The sequence below is a fragment of the Pongo pygmaeus genome, chromosome 15, assembly GCF_028885625.2.
Source record: "Pongo pygmaeus isolate AG05252 chromosome 15, NHGRI_mPonPyg2-v2.0_pri, whole genome shotgun sequence".
In the NCBI taxonomy this organism is placed as follows: Eukaryota; Metazoa; Chordata; class Mammalia; order Primates; family Hominidae; genus Pongo; species Pongo pygmaeus.
In genome coordinates, this window is record NC_072388.2 from 74,797,015 (window position 1) to 74,817,454 (window position 20,440).

Below are 20,440 nucleotides of genomic sequence, written 5' to 3' on the forward strand. Positions count from 1 at the left end.
CAGTAGTTTTGGGTGTTTTATCTTCAGTAAGCTTTTTTCTCTTCCCTCACTAATGAGAAAAGAGATAATAGGTTCCTCAGGCTCCTCCTTCCCTAACGATGTCACCTTGTTTTACTGTCACTCAGCACACTGCTTTGTGAATAATGTTAACATTTCACTAATGTATTGAAGTATTTATTTATATTTGATCAGTGCTCACCATATTTCTCCATACGTCTAGAAGTCTCTTGGGAAAGATCATGCCCTTTTAACTGTCTGATAACATGCACACTGAGGCACTTCAAGAAGGATCACTGAAGATCAAATGTCGCACTCAGAAAACTTAATAGATAAGCTCTGAGCTTTTTGGTGTGTTCTCCAAGAAGATTAGCAGATGGTATACAATTGAGCAACTGAACTGTGGGAGTCAAACTGTGGGAGGAGATGAGTAAGGGATGTGACATATCAGAGGTGAGATTATGGGATAGAAAGCCGAAAGAATACAGTTCACGGACTTACCCTTAATGAGAGATTTGGAAATCTCTCTAAGAGAGTTGGGAAACCAAAGCAGAGGCCTGAAAAGACCAGGTTGTGAGGGAGGGCACAGGCAACAGAGGAGCATGGACTTCAGAGCTTGGCAAACATTTCACTTTGCTCCCTCCTTCAGTGCTCTGTTGAGTCATCAGGACCCGGGCTATAAATAACCCTATGTGGCTTCTAGGTGAGGACTCTGGAAGGTCTGTGTAGCCTCACTCCAGGGTTGCTACACCTCTGTCATTGAAATGACTTCAATGACAAAGGAAAGAATAACACTGATTTAAATCACTGTGAATACTTCTCTCAATTTAGGCAGCCTTTCATTTTTCTAAGCCCCCTTAACCAGGGTTTGGAGCAAGGTTGTTCATTATGAAAGTCTTAAGTTTCTTCTATGTACAATTTTCTTGTCACTACCTAAAAAGGAAAAGAAACACAGTGTAATTAAAGATGGTCCCAAGAAGAATAACCAAAAGTGTTAAGGAGATGGAAGGACTGACAAATAAGACTGTTCTCAAAAGAAATGAGACAGCTTTAGGAGATATACCTAATGCTAAATGACGAGTTAATGGGTGCAGCACACCAGCATGGCACATGTATACATATGTAACTAACCTACACATTGTGCACATGTACCCTAAAACTTAAAGTATAATAATAATAAAAAAAGAAAAAAAGAGACCTTTAGAAAATCATACTAAAATATATTTAGCATAAAATTTACCATTTTAACCATTTTAAAGTGTACAATTCAGTGGCATTTAGTACATTTATACTGTTTTGCAACTATTAGCCACCATCTGTCTCCAGAACTTTGTCATTATGCCAAACTGAAGCTCTGTACTCACTGAAAAATGACTTCCTATTCCCTAATTCCGTAGCCCTCGATAATCACCATTCTAAAATGGTGTCTCTGTCTCTAAAATTTACCTATTCCAGGTACCTCACATAAGTGGCATCATATAATATTTGTTCTTTTGTGACTGACTTATTTCACTTAGCATAATATCTTCAAGGTTCTGTACATGTGCTGCAGCATATGTCAGAATTTCCTTTCTCTTTAAGCCTGAGTAATATTGTATGTAGATTCATCTGTTGATGGACATTTGGGTTGTTTTCACCTTTCGCCTATTTTGCACAATGCTGCTATGAACATTGGTGTACGGTTATTAGTTTTGATTTCAATTCTTTTCTGTATATGTCTACAAGAAAAATTGCTGGATCATTTGGTTATTTTGTGTTTCACTTTTTGAGGAACCCCTAAAGTGTTTTCCAGAGTAGCTGTACCATTTTACTTTCCCACCAGCATTGCACAAGGGTTCCAGTTTTTCCACATCCTCAGCAACCCTTGTTATCTTCCGGTATTTTGTTTTAATAATAGCCAGCCAAATGGGAATGAAGTAGTATAAATGGGGTCTTTTCTACTGGGAAAAGTGATCTGAGAGGGGAAATGTAGGAGGCTGTAGTTGTAAAGACTTCTGCTAGGAAGTACACAGACATGGTCACCAGAATCTAGAATTTGGAGCTGGGTGCAGTGGCTCACGCCTGCAATCCAAGCACTTTGGGAGGCTGAGGTGGGCAGATCGCTTGAGCCCAGGAGTTTGAGACCAGTCAGGGCAACATAGTGAAACCCCCGTCTCTACAAAAAAAAATATAAAAATTAGCCAGGCATGGTGGCACACACCTAGAATCCCAGCTTCTCAGGAGGCTGAGGTGGGAGGATCACCTGAGCATGGGGAAGTTGAGGCTACAGTGAGCTGTAATTGCACCACTGCACTCCATTCTGGGCTACAGATTGAGACCCTGTCTCTAAATAAATAAATAATTTGGGCAAGGAAGATAGTCAAAGTATTTAGCAAATACTATAACATAGCATAGGTACTGACTATTCAAAAAGGCCACCGGCCCTTCGCCTTCCTCAGATGTACAGATTGTCAGCCTCAGTGGGGACCCTATGAGGTAAATTTGGAATAATGAAAAAAAGTGTCTTCCCACACCATTTATGTTACCCAGTCATAGAGACATAAGCTCAAATATAAACAGCTTCTAAAAAATATTTAGATATGTAACTGATGCATGGTTGAGAGAAAACAAATTCTGTGTGATGAACCCTTTTCCTTTTGAAGTTGATGTTAGAGAATATGATCATGCATCTGTTCCTGCCTTAAGTTAGCCCCCCATCCTGCATTGGAAGCTCTCTGGACTCTTCTTGTAGGTCTTCTGGTAATCACAGGGGAATGAAATTGCTATTTCAGTTGTTTTACATCCATCTAATATTTATTGTACATTGACTATGTGCCAGGCCTTATGATACGTGCTAGGAAAAGAACAGAGTGCAAAACAGACCCTGTCCTTGTCACCATGGAGCTACGGTTTAGTGGGGGAGTCAGATAATATCACACAAGTAGATTTGTAATTCCAAACTGTGCTTGGTTCCATATTGGAAAAATACCTGAGATATTTCTCTCCTTTCCTCTAGATTGTTCATACAACCACTCACTCTAAGAAACCTGCTTGCTTTTCTCTTCAGGAGCCTCCAGACAGGGGTATTTGCCTGGGAAGGAGAAGTAGAAAACAATGTGTACAGCAAGGCTACAGGGGTGGTCCCCCAGCACAAGTATCACCCCACAGCAGGCAGCTATCAGCTCCATTTTGCCCTGCAGCAACTTGAACAACAAAAACTTCAGTCCCGGCAGCTCCTGGACCAGAGTCGAGCCCGGCACCAGGTAATTCAAGATAAGTCTTTTCCATGTATTATATCTTCCTGCTGTTGGTAAAAAAAAAAAAAAAAAAAAAAAAAAAAAGGTGAATGAATAAGAAATGTAGGATTAGTTTTCCAACCCCGTGCCATCCTGGCTTGGACAGCTCATGGGGAGTCTACTCTTGAGGAAAAACTGTTCTGGAGCCATAACACTGGCTTTGCTTGAAAGTGATGCTTAACCAGTGTTTGACATGTTTTTTTTTTTTCATTTGAATGCTTCTATACAAAAATCTCTATTGTGGTGTTTACCCTTTCTGTTGTATGATCTTAGTTCAGTAACCTCCCATAGGGTCTGATTCTAAGATACCTGAAAGCTTGCATTTTAAGCATCTTTATTTCTAAATGTTCTACTTTCTTGACTTGATATACTTGGCATACATGCGTGATATTACTCATTATCTAACATGATTTTCAAGGAATAAATAAGTTGCAAGTTCTTCTGGTGGGAAATGGACATATGTTAGCATGCAGGTCATCTATAAATGATAGCTATTCATTCAACAAATGTTTACTGTGATTCTATTGTGTACTAGGCACTGTTTTAAACAGTGGGGCTGTAAGGTGACTGTACACACAAAAATCCTTGCTATTGTGCAACTTATGTGTAGGGAGATGTTGATTCGCTACTCACTGTCTATAAAATGCCAGAAACTCATGAGTGAGGGAGCTATATAAGTATATAGCACTAATATATTAGTATGGCCCCAATTGTAGAGAAAGGATGACCTCACCGAAAATTCAGGAGTTAAATTTTTCTTGGTGACTCAGGATCATCATTAGAGTAGTTACTATGTTCTACAGTGGGGTTATTGGAATGAATTAGTACTGATTCTATAAGCTTTTCTGACATTTGGTTATGTGAAGAAATGACTTTTTATCAGTTTGATCTCCTGATCATTTTTTTCTTATAAAAATGTAGTACATAGTGTGCATGAGTTTGTGCAAAATTATTTACTCAAAGACTAAAGCAACATTTCCCAAAGGTTTTTTCCTCTAAGTAAAACAATTATTATTATAGTCTGTCTTTTCAACTACCACCCATAATAAAATGTCACTTTATTATTTCAACATAGTTCATCACTTGATCATCTTTACCTGCAGTAGTATACTCTGTACATTATATTAATTCATCATAATTGAGAAATTGTAAGGGCCGGCATTTGCAAAGTAGTTCTTTAGACCATTTTTACTGGAGAAAAATAAACTTTCTTAATCTGGAAAGCATGGAATATAGCATCTCATTGTAATCACCACATCACTTTCTGTCATGTAAAATTTTCTTCATTTGGAAAATCTTGAGGTCTTGGGGACAGTAGACACATTTAAGCCAGTTTGCATTTTCACAATTCCAGATACAAATGTGTGTCTTAGTTGTTTTTTGGTTTTTTTTTTTTAAATCTGTGTTCTTAAATTTCTTAAAGCTTTTTAAACTTTAAACTCCCTGTTATTCAGAGTACTTGAGAATGCCAACTTAATCAGATACTGGATAGTGGAAGTATCACTGTATAGCCTGAAGATCAAAAAACTACTTCTCAGGTCCTTGGCTCATTACCTGGGCAACAAGAATAATTTGTGCACCAAACCCCCGCAACACGCCATTTACCTTCATAACAAACCTGAGCATGCACCCCTGAGCCTAAAATACAAGTCAGAAAAAAAAACTCTCTGGCTCTGATGAATCTAGACAGTTGGTACCTTTTAAACTATGCTTCAATACCTTGAAATGGAGGATGACTGGGGAAGGAGAGGCAGTTGTGTTGATTTTCACTTTTAGAAACTGCTTCATTTTTAAGTCCTTCTCATAGTTTTGATTAGCTTCCAGCAACTCACATTCCTTTGAAAATTCAAAGTACTGTACTACTATTCTTGTGTGGAATTTCTTTTCACTGAGGATTATACTGGTTTAGTTTCACTGAATTATGAAGTATATGGAAATTATGTTTTTTAGAATCTGTCAGAATATCTGTTTTAGCGAGGAGGCAGAACTCCCAAGAAGGGAGTTATCTCGTTCTCCTGGAGAGCAAACAGAAAATCATTCATCATAATTGTATATATGTGTATAACATTATTTCTTCTCCCCCACACCCCAAACCCGTTCTTCTAAACCACAGCTGATTTAGGTAAAAATGAGTAAGGGTGAAGTTTCTGGGACTATAGGAGAGAGCTAAAGTAACTAAATTCCATTAGCTTCAAGAGTTTATAATTAATAAAATAACAAATAAGATATTAAATATTCTAACAGGAAGAATGTGTAGAAACTTAGAGCACTTTATTTTAGAGGGTACTTAGAATCATTCCACAGTGGAAGCAAAGCCCTACTAGATTTTATGCCTTTGTAGCTTAGCTGTGCTAGATCTCACCATTATAATTATCACTAAATTGTTGATTGAAGCATGGTTTATATTCTCAGTATTCCGTATTTCTGTCCTTGGGTTACCCTTTAGATAGCAATGGTACTTTTCTAATGAACTCCTTGCACTTGGATTCATTTTTCTAAAGTGTAGGGAGCCATTGGTATAACTAACAGAGTGTGGTTAACTGCCTGTTTGAAAGCAGTGGATAGAATTGGAATCTGATTTACCTAGCATTCATCCATAAAAGGGGCCTGTTTATGGAATGGGATGTTAAAGGAGGCCTTATATTTATCTTATATCATATTATATTATATTTATGAACAGCATCTTTCATATAGTAATCTCCTAATAATGTCTGGGAAGAGTTCATGCAGCCTTTCTCTCATTGTATACACAGGAAGTTCTCCATTCTTTTCGGCCTCCAATCAGAACACTTAGATATCCAACTTATTGAAGGTGTTAATTTCTGCTTAAACTCTGATTCAGGATATGAGTTTGGAAATGGACATCTCTCAGTTTTCATGGGGAATGAGCTTTGATCTTCATCTCAGTAGAGCATTGCACTCATAAATGTAGCAATTGTCATATACTTAATCCACCCCTGCAAAAGACTGATCCTGTGACATGGGAGTGAGAGGGCAAAGTCACCCAGAGCCAACGGCAGAAGTTTTCAGGAACAGAGATACAAGAAAGTTGGTGTGATCCAGTCCATATGACAGAGAGCATAATAAACAAAATAAGACAAAATGGAAACAATGAGCTTTTACACACTGATGGTAAAACCAGCAGTTTGAAAAACATTGTTTTAAGTCAGAGCAGAGGTCAGCAAACTTTTTCTGTAAATAGCCAGATAGTAAGTATTTTAGGCTTTGCAGGCCATAGCATCTCTGTTGCAACTACTCAGCTCTGCCATGGTAGAGTGAAAACAGCCATAAACAATATGTAAATGAATGAGTGTGGCGGTCTTTCAACAAAACTTTATGTACAAAAACAGACAATGGGCTGGATTTGGCCTGTAGGTCCTAGTGTGCAGACTCGTAGACTAGAGTTAACAGAACCATTCGAAGGGCTTGTTAAAACAATTGTTCCTCCATCCCATTTCTGATTCATTAGGTTTGGAATAACCTAATGAATAGGCAGAATCCTCCCTTTTTGTTTTAATAATATAGCCACCACTTAAGCACTTACTGTGTTCCAAGCACTATTCCGGGTTCTCTATACACATTAACTCATTTAAAAATGAATTTCAGGGCCGGGCGTGGTGGCTTATGCCTGTAATCCTAGCACTTTGGGAGGCTGAGGCGGGTGGATCACAAGGTCAGGAGTTCGAGACCAGCCTGACCAATATGGTGAAACCCCATCTCTACTAAAAATACAAAAATTAGCCAGGCGTGGTGGCGTATGCCTATAATCGCAGCTACTCAGGAGGCTGAGGCAGGAGAATCACTTGAACCCGGGAGGCGGAGGTTGCGGTGAGCCAAGATCACGCCTCTGCACTGCAGCCTGAGTGACAGATTGAGACTCTGTCTCCAAAAAAAACAAAAAAAAGAATTTCAGGATGGTTGGGGGAAGTACAGAATCTCAAGAGTTAGGAATGATCAAACAAATCGGTTATATATTGATACAGCCCAATGCATGTCTTCTAATTCCGTCTTCCTTCTCCTGCTGTCTTCCTGCTTCTGAAGGAGAAAGCAAAAGAAAAGTTTTCTTTCAGCTGAGTCGGGGACTTTCTTGGGCAACAGTGACTACTGGTGACATCAGCATGAGTAGCTCTCCATGCTGGGGTCTGTGAGGAGGGCTGCACCGGCTGTGAGGCCCGACTGACCTGATTCTAATTGCAGACATTGAGCTGATGTTATTCTTGGCGCAGGACAGAGCGATTACTCAGTAGTTTCTGTTAAAGTGATCCTTTGTTAAACTTCTGCTCCCAACCCACTCCCTGCTTCCTTCCCTCCCACTCTCTTCTCTGCCTCATCCACAGTGAAAAAGAGCCCCAAAAGCAGAAAAATTAAGGACATTTTGATGGCCAACACAGAATTGCTGAAGTTTCCTTTAACAATAATGAGAGAAAGGAGAGATTTTAAATACATCTTAATTCTTCACTGGTTCCGGTTTCTTTCGAAACCCCTTCAATTTTTAGTAGACTTGATTTTCAACATTAGTAAATAACTCAAGGTAGGAGAAAACTGTGCGTCCTAAATTTCTGTCATCCTTCTGCCCCATCTGTTCTTTACTTCTCCCTTCCCACCATGTCCAAGTTTACTAAACTAATCTGGATTCAATAATCCTAGCAGAAACTAATGTTCCTATAACAGGCAGGACTGGCAGCAGCTCATTGTTCACATCAAGAGGTCTTTCAGTTTGCTGGTAACATCTTGAGTGCAGTGTGTAACAAGCTTTTTGCTAATGCTATGTGTGTATATACACAATCCCACAGGTGTGGAAAGGATTCCCATATAAACCGAACCATGTCTTGTTATTTTGCTCCTAAAAGTTCATTGCATGTGTCTAAAAAAATTCTGCCTCCTCCTGCAGGAATGAATTCTGTTTCGCCAAGCCTTCAGCTGCTGTGTGTTTGTGTTGTGGAGGAGGGGAGGGGAAAGAAAGAGAAATTCAGCAGGCACCCTGTCTTTTTCCAAGCAGCTGGCAATAACATGCTAGCTCCTCAGCGTGGCACAAATAGGCGAACAGTCTAGCCATGCAGGAGGTGTCTTGATACATCTTTATAATGGTGTATCAGAGAGGAAGGTTGGACTGGGGACATGAGAGGGGAGGAGTGTGTGTGTGTGTGTTTGTGTGTGTTTAAGTTCCGGAGCATATTGACTCCGGAACTTAATGTCATAACCTATTGCTTCTTTGTTTTTTTGTTTGGTTGGTTCTTTTGTTCTATTTTATTTTTCCACTTGACTTTTAGCAGGAACTCATACTTAGTATCTAGCTTTTAGTTATTATTGATTTTCCTAGGACCACTTGATTTAGTAGATTTTGCCAAGCCAAACTCTTTTATTCTTATTTAATGAAAATACATAGAAAATACATGAAATAATACTGCTTTCAGTTGTTTTGGAAATAGGCCACTCTAGACAGGCTTTGGAGTCAGATAACCCACAGCTTAAGTCTTGGCCCTGTCTAGTCCATGACTTAAGACAGGTTATTCAAACTTTTAGAACCTCATTTTCCTTATCTCTAATTTGAAGTTGATGATATATACCTGTGTATTATCATGATTGTAGTTCTCAGGATGTGATATTGATATTACCATATGTCAAGCACCAAAGTGGCCATTTTTTTGTATTATCTCAGTGGATCTTTACAGCTGCCCTCTTATTAGCCTCATTTCACAGATGAAAAAGCATAGTATCAGTTAGGTAACTTTCTCTGTGTCATATAAGTAATAAATGGTAGAACTGGGATTTGAACCCAGGTCTGTCAGCCTGCAGCATCCAAGCTCATGGCTATTATGCTGTATGCTGCCTCCTGCTGCTAATAAGGCATTCAATAAACAGCAACTGTAAGTACTATTACATAAATTTTAACTTGCAATTTATACATTCAACAAGTACTTTTTTTTTTTTTTTTTTTTGCGATGGACTCTCACTCTGTGGCCCAGTCTGGAGTACAGTGGCGCAATCTCAGCTCACTGCAACGTCTGCCTCCCGGGTTCAAGCGATTCCCCTGCCTCAGCCTCCTGAGTAGCTGGGACTACAGGCGCACACCACCATGCCAGGCTGATTTTTGTATTTTTAGTAGAGATGGGGTTTTCACCATAGTGGCGAGGCCGGTCTTGAACTCCTGACCTTGTGATCCACCCACCTTCGCCTCCCAAAGTGCTGGGATTACAGGCGTGAGCCACCATACCCAGCCAACAAGTACTTATTGACTCCTATGAAACTATGTTTGAAAAGTTATTATCAGGTCTCTTCAGCAGTCTCCTACTATTCATAAGCACCATCTCAAAAGAAAAGTTTTCTTGCACTTAGGCCTAGATGTCATCCCAATTACCTCAATTCTTAATGAAAGAAATATCTTAATAAGGTGTTCTTGGGCATAACAATCTTGGAAATGCCCATCCTTTACCCTCCCTTGTACTTTTATTAAGTAATAGGATTAGCACCTAACAACACGTGCAGTATCCTGATGTTTGTTCTAGAGGTTTGGATAGTAGGAGCACTTGTATGGGTTGTTATTAATTCCTGTGTTATTAATAATACAGGAATGATTTCTGTAATTGTTATTTTGTCTTTTCAACACTGTTACTGGTAATACTATTTTAATTTTATTTCTATGATAGGTGTTTTTTAGAAGACTTCCAGGAAACCTGACAGGTGTCTACAAATGTGACTACCACAGATGACGTTTGTTTAATTCATATTATGCTTGCTTTTTTTTTTTTTTTTTTTTTTTTTGAGATGGAGTCTTGCTCTGTCGCCCAGGCTGGAGTGCAGTGGCGCGATCTCGGCTCACTGCAAGCTCCGCCTCCCAGGTTCATGCAATTCTCCTGCCTCAGCCTCCCGAGTAGCTGGGACTACAGGCGCCCGCCACCACGCCCAGCTAATTTTTTGTATTTTTAGTAGAGACAGGGTTTCACTGTGTTAGCCAAGATGGTCTCGATCTCCTGACCTTGTGATCTGCCCACCTCTGCCTCCCAAAGTGCTGGCATTACAGGCATGAGCCACCACGCCCGGCCTATGTTTGCTTCTTCAATATCATATAAGTCTGATCTTAGTGTATTATTACAATACAGACTTTCGTTCATTGTGTTAACTTATTACTGATAGTAACATAAGTCCCCTGGTTATCATCATGTTGCTTTCTAAGTTGCTGCTAGGGGAATATTTTTCTGGAATCTTACAGGAAAATGAACACACAGTAAATGCTTCCTGTGCACCAGATGTAGTCTTATCTCCATTCCACTGATGAGGAAATCCATGTTCAAAGAGTTTGGGTAACTTAGCCAAGATCACACAGCTGCCTAATTGTGGAGATAATATTTATACCAGGTCAGAGGACTTCCAAAGCCCCTTTCCACTCTACCGTCCTCCCCCACGACAGAATTGACTCTTCGTTTTCTTTTTAGTTTACATACTTATGAGTCAGAGAAGGCATTCCAGCATTATTGCTGCTGCACTGCTATATACTCTCATATACACAAATCTTTAAAAAAAAAAAAAAAAGGGTCAGTGTAACCAATTAAGATTCAGAACTCAGCTTGGTTGCTGCAGCTGTCTAGTGACCAGTTTTATTCTCTTCCCTCACTCTGTGGTCTGTGGTTTGTTTGTTTGTCTGTAGGTATATGAGGGACTCCCAGTAGTAACTTTGTGTGAGATGATGAAAGACTTCAATCCATCCATCTGAGATGGTGGCAGCCAGGGGAAAAATACTTAATGAATATATGACAGTAAGGTCTGTGGAAGATATGCACAGTAAACCAACCATGTGAGATCCTGGGCCAAACAAAACAAATTATACATTTGAAGACAGAGACAAGTTAGATGTTTATAACCTCAAAGTTGTAAAGGAAACTTAGAGATTGCCTTTGACTAATTATTTCATTTTAGTAATCAGGACACATAAGATACAGACACATTAGGAGAACGGGGCCCTGATATACAAATAATTTCTTATAAGTACTAACAAATAAAAGATAAAACACACAATTGAAAATGAAGCAGAACTATCTTTCTTTAGCCAGTTGAGCTTTCTATCTGGGGTCATGGCTGATCCTTTGATGTTATCTGTATGCATACTCACACTTTCACTTTAACAATAAGTAACAAACATTTGCTTACAGACAATAATTTTTTTCAGCCTTTCCTTTTCAAGAAAGAGAATGATCTTGGAGCAAGGTGAATGAAATTTGTCTTTATATACATATAGTGGAAACTGGACACATTGCTACATTTGCTTTAGAAAAGAGATATGATTTAAATAAATTTGCTTTAGATATGTTTGCTTTAAAAGGGAATCAGCATAACATAAATAAGAAAGACAGCATAGTATAGTGAGGTTCTTAAATCATACTCCATGGGTTTGAATCCCAGCTTACTACTCAGTACCTCTGCAATTATGAACAAATTTCTTAACATTTTTTGTGCCTTGGTTTCTTCTGTAAATGGTGATAATGAGGAGACACAGGTCATATGATTGGGAGGGACAAATGAGATAACATAAAGCACTTAAAGCAATGCCTGACCCATGATAAAAGGTCAATAAAAGGCCGGGTGTGTGGCTCACGCCTGTAATCCCAGCACTTTGGGAGGCTGAGATGGACGAATCACCTGAGGTTGGGAGTTTGAGACCAGCCTGACCACGGTGGAGAAACCCCGTCTCTACTAAAAATACAAAAAATTAGCTGTGCGTGGTTGCGTATGCCAGTAATCCCATCTACTCAGGAGGCTGAGGTAGGAGAATCACTTGAACCCAGGAGGCAGAGGTTGCAGTGAGCCAAGATCACGGCCATTACACTCCAGCCTGGGCAACAAGGGTGAAACTCCATCTCAAAAAAAAAAAAAAGTCAAAAGTTAGTTGCTCTTATAATTGTGTGTCACCCTTTTTTTCATTTAGGTAGAAAACATATAAATGTATCCTCTTAACAATTTTTATGTATACAGCACAGTATTGTTAACTATATGCATACTGTACCACAAATCTCCAGAACTGTTTTTTCTTTTTGAGACGGAGTCTCGTTCTGTCGCCCAGGCTGGAGTGCAGTGGCTCAATCTTGGCTCACTGCAACCTCTACCTCACGGGTTCACACCATTCTCCTGCCTCAGCCTCCCAAGTAGCTGGGACTACAGGCGCCTGCCATCTCGCCCGGTTAATTTTTTTTTGTTGTATTTTTAGTAGAGACAGGGTTTCACTGTGTTAGCCAGGATGGTCTCGATCTCCTGACCTCATGATCCGCCCGCCTCGGCCTCCCAAAGTGCTGGGATTACAGGCGTGAGCCACCGCGCCCGGCCCTCCAGAACTTTTTTATATTGCATGATTGAAACCGTACTCATTGAACAACTCCCTGTTTTCCTCTTTCCCATTCAGCCTCTGACAATCACCATTCTACTTTCTGTGAGTTTCATTACCTCATGTTAAGTGGAATGATTTTGTCATTAGATTCTTTTACTTAGCATAATGTCTTCAAGATTCATCCACGTTGTAGCGTATGACAGGATTCCCTTCTGTCCCTTCTTTATTTTTAAGGCTGAATAACATGTCATTGTGTGTGTATACACATATACATACCATGTTTTCTCTTTTTTTACTTTTTTATTTTTAGTTTTTGTGGGTACTACATACCACATTTTCTTTTTCCATTCATTCATTGATGGACATTTAGGTTCCTTTTACATCTTGGCTGTTGTGAATAATACATCAATGAACATGGATGTACAAATATCTCTTATGTATTATTTTTAACCGTAAATATACATGGCATTATGATTTCAACTTGGGGGTTTTACTTAAACCTCCCAGGCCAGAAACAGAAATTGATTAAAATGATATTAAAGAAAATGTCTTAGGAGAAGCCCAAGGCTCATTAAGTATTAATTAGCACATTTTTAAAACTAATAGTTACTTACTTGAACAATTAAATATGGTATGCAAATTAATTTGTTCATAATTATTAGAGCTATGAGAAGAAAGAATAAAAAGCATGATTAATACCATGATTAAATGGTTATTCTTTCTTTCTTTCTTTTTGAGACAGAATTTCACTCTGTCGCCCAGGCTGGAGTGCAGTGGCTCGATCTGGGGCTCACTGCAAGCTCTGCCTCCCAGTTTCACACCGTTCTCCTGCCTCAGCCTCCTGAGTAGCTGAGACTATAGGCATGCGTCACCACGCCCAGCTAATTTTTTGTATTATTTAGTAGAGGCGGGGTTTCAACGTGTTAGCCAGGATGGTCTCAATCTCCTGACCTCGTGATCCGCCCGCCTCGGCCTCCCAAAGTGCTGGGATTACAAGTGTGAGCCACCGCACCTGGCCTAAATGGTTATTCTTTAGAATAATATCTGTGTAGATTATTGACATGTTTGTCCAAAGGCATAAATATCTTACAAACATAAAAAGGACAAGAAACAGCATTAGCATCAATTGTGAGCTAGCTTTTCATCGGGTGCAAGCTGTTTTCTCACAGTAATCAAAGGAATGATAAGTAAATTTAATCCTTTCAGACATAGTGATGAAATATAAATTGGTACAACCTTTCCTGAGAGCAATTTGGGAATATATGTTAAAAAGTTTTGAAACAGAAGAATAAAGAGATTTCTGATCTAGCTGTTCTACTTTGAGGAAATTATTTTAAGGAAATGATCCAGCATATGTGAAAAGGTATAGATAACATGATGTTTCTCACAACACTATTCTTAAAAAGCAAAATAAACTGGTAACAACCTGAATGTGTGTATATATGCGTGCGTGTGTGTGTGTGCGTGCACACATACATATGGTGTTTCAAAATGGAACTATAAGATTTTGGGGGTGCTTTTCTGTTTGTGACACAAAGAGAAAAAAAGAAAAGATACTGGGGGCCAATTTTTTTTTTTTTTTTTTGAGACGGAGTCTCACTCTGTCACCCAGGCTGGAGTGCAGTGGCGCGATCTTGGCTCACTGAAAGGTCCGCCTCCCAGGTTCACACCATTCTCCTGCCTCAGCCTCCTGAGTAACTGAGACTACAGGTGCCCGCCACAATGCCTGGCTAATTTTTTGTATTTTTAGTAGAGACGGGGTTTCACCGTTTTAGCCAGGATGGTCTCGATCTCCTGACCTCGTGATCCGCCTGCCTCGCCTCCCAAAATGCTGGGATTACAGGCTTGAGCCACTGCACCCGGCCTATTTTTTTTTTTTTTTAACTCAAAAATCTATTGTGGGCCGGGCGTGGTGGCTCACGCCTGTAATCCCTGCATTTTGGGAGGCTGAGGCGGACAGATCACGAGGTCAGGAGTTCGAGACCATCCTGGCCAACACAGTGAAACCCCATCTCTACTAAAAAAAATACAAAAATTAGCTGCGCGTGGTGGCTCGTGCCTGTAATCCCACCTACTTGGGAGGCTGAGGCAGAAGAATTGCTTGAACCAGGGAGTCGGAGGTTGCAGTGAGCCGAGATCGTGCCATTGCACTCCAGTCTGGCAACAGAGTGAGACTCCATCTCAAAAAAAAAAAAAAAAAAGAACAAGAAAAATATGTTGTGAACATATTTACATATTTCCATAGCTTCAAATATAGATGTATCTCAGTGTGTCAATTTATAGCATTGATGATTGGTTAAGTATAATAAACCATAGTAGAAAAAATGCCATTAAAAACAGCAATCTAGGTCTACCTTTATAGATAGGGAAAAATGCTCAGAATAGGTATTTGAATGAAATAAAAACAGGCTCCAAAACATCAGGTGTCATATGATTCTGTGTTTTGTCAGCACACAGAAATACATACATACACATAGAAAATAAGTTTGTATATACATAGAAAAACATCTAAATGTTAACATGTTATCTCTGAGAGCAGAATTATAAATCATTTTTAATGAACATTTATTAAAGAAATTTGTTTCAAAAAGAAAAACATCAGTCTGCCAACCTTTTTATGTATGTGTGTGTGATCAAACAGTGCTGGGCATTGAAGGAGATACGAAAGAAATGTAAAGCAAAGCAGAGTCTATGGTCATCTGAGCCTGAATTTGCATCAGAACGTCAACCATTGTCTGATTGGTTTTGCGGCTAGATGAAGGTGTGGCTGCTAATAAGGGAAGGTCACCCATGTGATGTCTTAGGGCAAGGTGGTTTCACTGGCTTTTGTGGTCATGAACTGCAGCCCTAGTCTTAGCCAGCTGTGTCATAGCTACACTATGCTGGTCAGGTCACACACTAGTCCAAGCTCAGTTTCGAGTATATTTGAATATCTACTTGTAAGTATCTTCATTGCTTCTTAAATGTTGGCAAGTACAGTTAATTTAGGGACTCTCTGAAGAATCACACTGATCTCAATTGGTTAGTGAATAATAGTTTCAAAATTTTTCTGTCCAGGTAAGCATCTGTCTTTGTATCCTTTAGAGTAGGTCATTTGAGGTAGTAAGAACCTCCTTTCCTACTCACTGAAGGAGGGGGAGCTTGGTAATTGGTTTTAGAAATGAGAGGATATGTCGGAAGGCTTCCAACATCTCTTTGACAGCTCCATGTCCTGTCTCAGGTATTTGTGTGCTTGGTCTCTCTATATGAAGAGGAGCAACTTCTGGATTGCTGTCCCATTCCTATTGAAGTCATGGTACTGCCCAGTGCTTTATAGCAGCACCAGAAAAGTTGTACTGTTTCTCTTGCTCAGCACCCAGTCTTGTCCCAGCTGACAAACATTGTGAATGGAAGACAGCCAAGAACTCCAAACAGTGTGAGACAAAGGCCTTTTGGAAGCTTACTTTTGCCAAAATAGAAACAGTTACTCTCACTCTCACCTTGGCCGCAAGGTTTTTACAGCATCACAGGGTTGCATAAAAGTCTGGATGTGTTCTTTGCTCTGAACAGTCTTGGCCTGATTGTAGGAAGGTGAGTGATTAGTAACTTACATGCTCAAGAAAATGTACCTTCTCAATAGTTTAGCTTCCAGAGAGAAACAGACAAGAAGTGTCTTTGCATATGTCATGGGAATTTTATCCAAATTGGGACACAATCAAATGTGGGGAGAATACTGCACAGAAATGTTGGCTTGTCTTAAATTAGAGTAAAAAGGTCACAAAGAGACATTAACCTACTCAAATAGAGAGTAGCATTTGCCTACTTTATCCCCCTTCATTCTCAAAAAATGAATTTACAGAATTATTTCACTACAAAGAGGCATCCACCTCTGCTCCATCACCAAGAAGCCTGAGTGAAGGCTAAAAGGAGTGTTTTTCTGGAAGGAATTAAAAAAAGAAAAAAGTCCTCCCAGAATTTAATCTCTAAACAGTATTATCTTTCTAGTAAGAGAGCCCAGATCTTGCTTCCCTGGAACCTTCCAAGTTGCAGTCTGTGTTCTGTCTATCAGAAATTCTTCCTTCCCACCCATGAGCACCCTTCTGTTGTGGGAGAAGGAGGGCCTTTCCAGTCTTTTGCCTGGGGCCAAGCCAACCCTCAGACTGTGGTTTTTCTCTAAGTCTTCTTGCTGTAGTATGGCTGTTTCCCACACCCAGCAAAGAAACAAGAGTCATGTATATGCTGAGTGTATGTTGACTAGGTCTTGAGTGGAGGCCAGTGCTTACACAGCTCTCTCATTCCCAGGACACTGACTAATGATGGTGCAGCTCCTGTGCCTGTGTTGTTAATATTGTATATCGAAACCTCATGTTTCCTACAAATTATTAGAGAGAACTTCATCTAATTCTTCTGTCCTTTTATGAATGAATATCAGGACAGAACAATTCACATGATGGAGCAGTTCAGTTGGTGGGGCTGTAGGATCGGGGCCAGTACAGGACTCTCAGGGTGCCTGGAGAGGCTGATTTCTGCCGCTAGTTTACACACAACCATTTATATTTCTGCTTTTAACATTGCCTGAGTGTGTTCCTGGGTTTCTTCTTATCAGGTTTGATTGCTTTAATCCCATCCCACTTAGCCTTGGCTTTGGTGAAACACCTGGGGACTAGTCTACATTACTGACTCTTTGGAGTTTCAGATGGTATGCAATTATAATCATTTCATTATCCATTCAGTGTATTACAGTATAATCACCAAACCACAAGTCACAACCTAGAGGCCTTTTACTGTATTTGGAAAGAGTGTCTACCTTCTGAGATGTAGTACCTGTTTGTTGTATTGAGGCTTAGGCAAGCTTGAATCTGTGGTAGATTGAGAATTATTTCTAGTATCAGTTAAGATTCCGTTTGGCTGCTTGTAACAGAACCCTCTCTCCCACCAATAGTTTAATTAAGTTAGAAGGGTTTTTTTCCCACATAGTTAGAAATCTAGAGATAGGCTCTTGCAGACTTCATGGTGCCATCAGAAACCCATGCTCCTTCTGTCTTTATTCTCTGCAATCCTTAGCAAGTAACTTTCACCCTATGTCTGTCCACCTCTTGCTAGATATCCATGCTCTAGGTGGGAAGAAGAACAGGGAACATGAAAGGGCACAAGGTGTGCACCAGCCGAGTCTGCCCGTTCAAAGAGCTTTCCCAAAAACTGCACCCAGAAACTTCTGTTTCCATCTCATTGTCCAGAACATATATCATGTGTTATCCCTAGGTAAAAGAGAGATTTAGAAATGTGTTTTCTTTAGCTGGGCAAACATTATGACCCAAACAAAGTCAGAGTAGTAATATTAAGAAGAAAGGGAGAAGCGATTTTATCCAGGCAAGTGGCAGTCTCCTAGGCAGTAAGTTCTCCTAAATTTATTTTATTGTTTGAAGTGAAAACTAGTCTTATATAAAACATCAGTATCTAAGGTCCTACCACAAATTTTGCATTTAGGAAGGTGTGAAGTTATTTTTGTTTGAGATCTGCAGAAGGGCTAACATATTTTGTGGCCGAGTATGAGTTGGACACAAATAACACACTAGGCACTGTTTAAAGTCCAGAAAATGGTCCTCTTACAAGGTTACATCTGGATTTAAATACACATTTGCCTATTTTGTTGTGTAGAAATTTAGTTTTTGCTAAAAAAGGATGAATAGTTGGGATGGGGATTTTTTTTAATTTTTAATTTTTTCCATTTATTAAGCACCTACTAGTCACTGTAGGGGAAACTAAAATTAATCATATATAAATTCAGCCATTTCCAGTGTGAATCACCCAGAAGGGAGAAAAAGTACACACGTAAGTGGCTATAATACACGTAGAATGTACTGTGATGAGTCATACAAATACATTTTTCTAAGCATTCAGAAGAGGAAAAGATTATTTCTGCCAGAGAGAATTGGGTAAATATGATCTGGGGAGCCTAAACATATGTTTCTGTTTTAAGAATTTGCTTTCACAACTAGTGAGTGTCATAAGTCTGAAAAAATATGTTGAAGAAATGCATAAGCAACTACCATTCACAAAGGATTACTGATAGGTGGACTTCCCTGTCATCCCATCCTTTAGTTTCTCAGTAGAACTGAGGTAGGTGGAGGTTTGGGAAGGAATGGAACATTTGTTGAGTGCCTACTGTGTGCCTAGGTCTTTGCTTTATTTCAAGAAATCCTTATTGAATGCCTAGGCTAAGGTTACCTACATGATCTTCATTTGACCTCCAAAAATCCAATGAAGTAATTTTTTTTTAATTAAGCTCCTCATCTTGTAAAGGTGAAGTAATTTTAATTGCTTATGAGAAAGCTGAAGCTCTGAGAAGTTAACTTGAAAAGATCACCCACTTTGTAAGTGACAAGGCCTACATTTGAGCTGAGGTACATTTGACCGCAAGCCATGTCTTTTCCATTTACTCTGGGTCTCTCTGCCTTTCATTGATGACCTAATCTGCTTTTCTAGCCAGTGTTGAACAGTTAATTCCTTCTTTAGCCCAATCTAATAGGAATCCTGTACCCAGCTGGTTAAAACTTGGGCTTCACTTGGGTATCTTGATTTGTACTCACAGATAATGTATTACCTGCTTAAATGTTACTGGAACTAGACTTTTACCTTTTAAATAATTAGTTTATTTTTGTAATAAATAACTATACGCACACAGTATGAAATTCAAAAGATACAAATGATATGTAGTAAAAAGTTAGTCTCCCTTCTGCCTTGACCCCTAGCTAACCAATTCTTCTCCCTGAAGGCTACCAGTTTTTTGTGTATACTTCCAGAATTGTTCTGTGCAGATACTAGGGGAGAGAGAGAGTGTGTATATACATATATAGATATATATGGTGCGTATGTATTCTTTTTTAAAAAACAAAAACAGGAGCTCACTAAACTCACTGTTCTGAACCTGCTATTTTCACTCATTATTTCATTTGTAGTTACATGTTCCAGATTTTGGGGGAAAAAATGATGAATTTGAAATATAGTTGTCACCTTAGCAACATTTATTGAATAGATGTTCTTACCAATGGCAGTTCCCTTACAACATTAAATATATAATTTAATAAAGAATATTTTGATTTCCAAGAGCTCTTAACTAACAACATTTTTTTCCCCTCCTCTACTACTCACCCAGGGAATTTCTTTATGGATGGCTCAATGTAGAACTCTTCAGCCCTCATTCTGATTTTTGGTCTCTTCCCATCTTGAATGGGGCACTTCCCAAACACTCCTTACACCTAACCTCAATTATTAGGATGTAGTGGTGAAAATAGAAGCCTGGGGCAGCCTGTTCCTGTGTCCCTCTTTACTTCCAACTGAGTTTCTCACACAGATTTTTAAGGCCTTCAAATATGGAAACAACAGCTGCAAAGAAAGGGTTTGTTGTAGACCATGTCCCAGAAGCCTGCCTCCTGCTGGAAGCTTTGGTTCCTTGTCCTGGGGAGGCTTGCTTTAGCAGGGTCAGGGCTCCTTGATTCTCTTGGACCATCCGGAAACCTCCCCATGTGTACATGCTCAACAGTGCTGCCCTCCTGGCTTTGCCCATGACCTTGCGTCTGTCTTTGTTCCTCTTCTCCCCCGTTTTTTCGAGACAGGGTCTAGCTCTGTCACTGAGGCTGGAGTGCAGTGGTGCAGTCTTCACCCTTTGCAACCTTCACCTCCCTGGCTCAAAGGATTCTCCCACCTCAGCCTCTTGAGTCGCTGGGACTACAGGCGGGTGCCACCACGTCTAGCTAATTTTTGTGTTTTTTGTAGAGACAGGGTTTTGCCATGTTGCCCAGGCTAGTTTTGAACTCCTGAGCTCAGGTAATCCACATGTCTCAGCCTCCCAAAGTGCTAGGATTACAGGCAT

General features: G+C 39.7%; 1 protein-coding gene across 50 annotated transcripts in view; it reads left to right on the top strand.

Annotated features, from left to right (window-relative positions):
• The window catches only part of TTLL5 (tubulin tyrosine ligase like 5), a 295,613-nt gene that overhangs the window by 201,281 nt on the left and 73,892 nt on the right, over nt 1-20,440 (top strand). For all 50 annotated transcript variants that reach the window (XR_010123769.1, XM_054448025.2, XM_054448030.2 and 47 more), the window contains one exon: nt 3,044-3,239. Coding sequence is in view for 49 of the 50 variants with exons in the window: in XM_054448025.2 (XP_054304000.2) it covers nt 3,044-3,239 (196 nt within the window). In the remaining variant the exon portion in view is untranslated. The remainder of the gene's footprint in view (nt 1-3,043; nt 3,240-20,440) is intronic.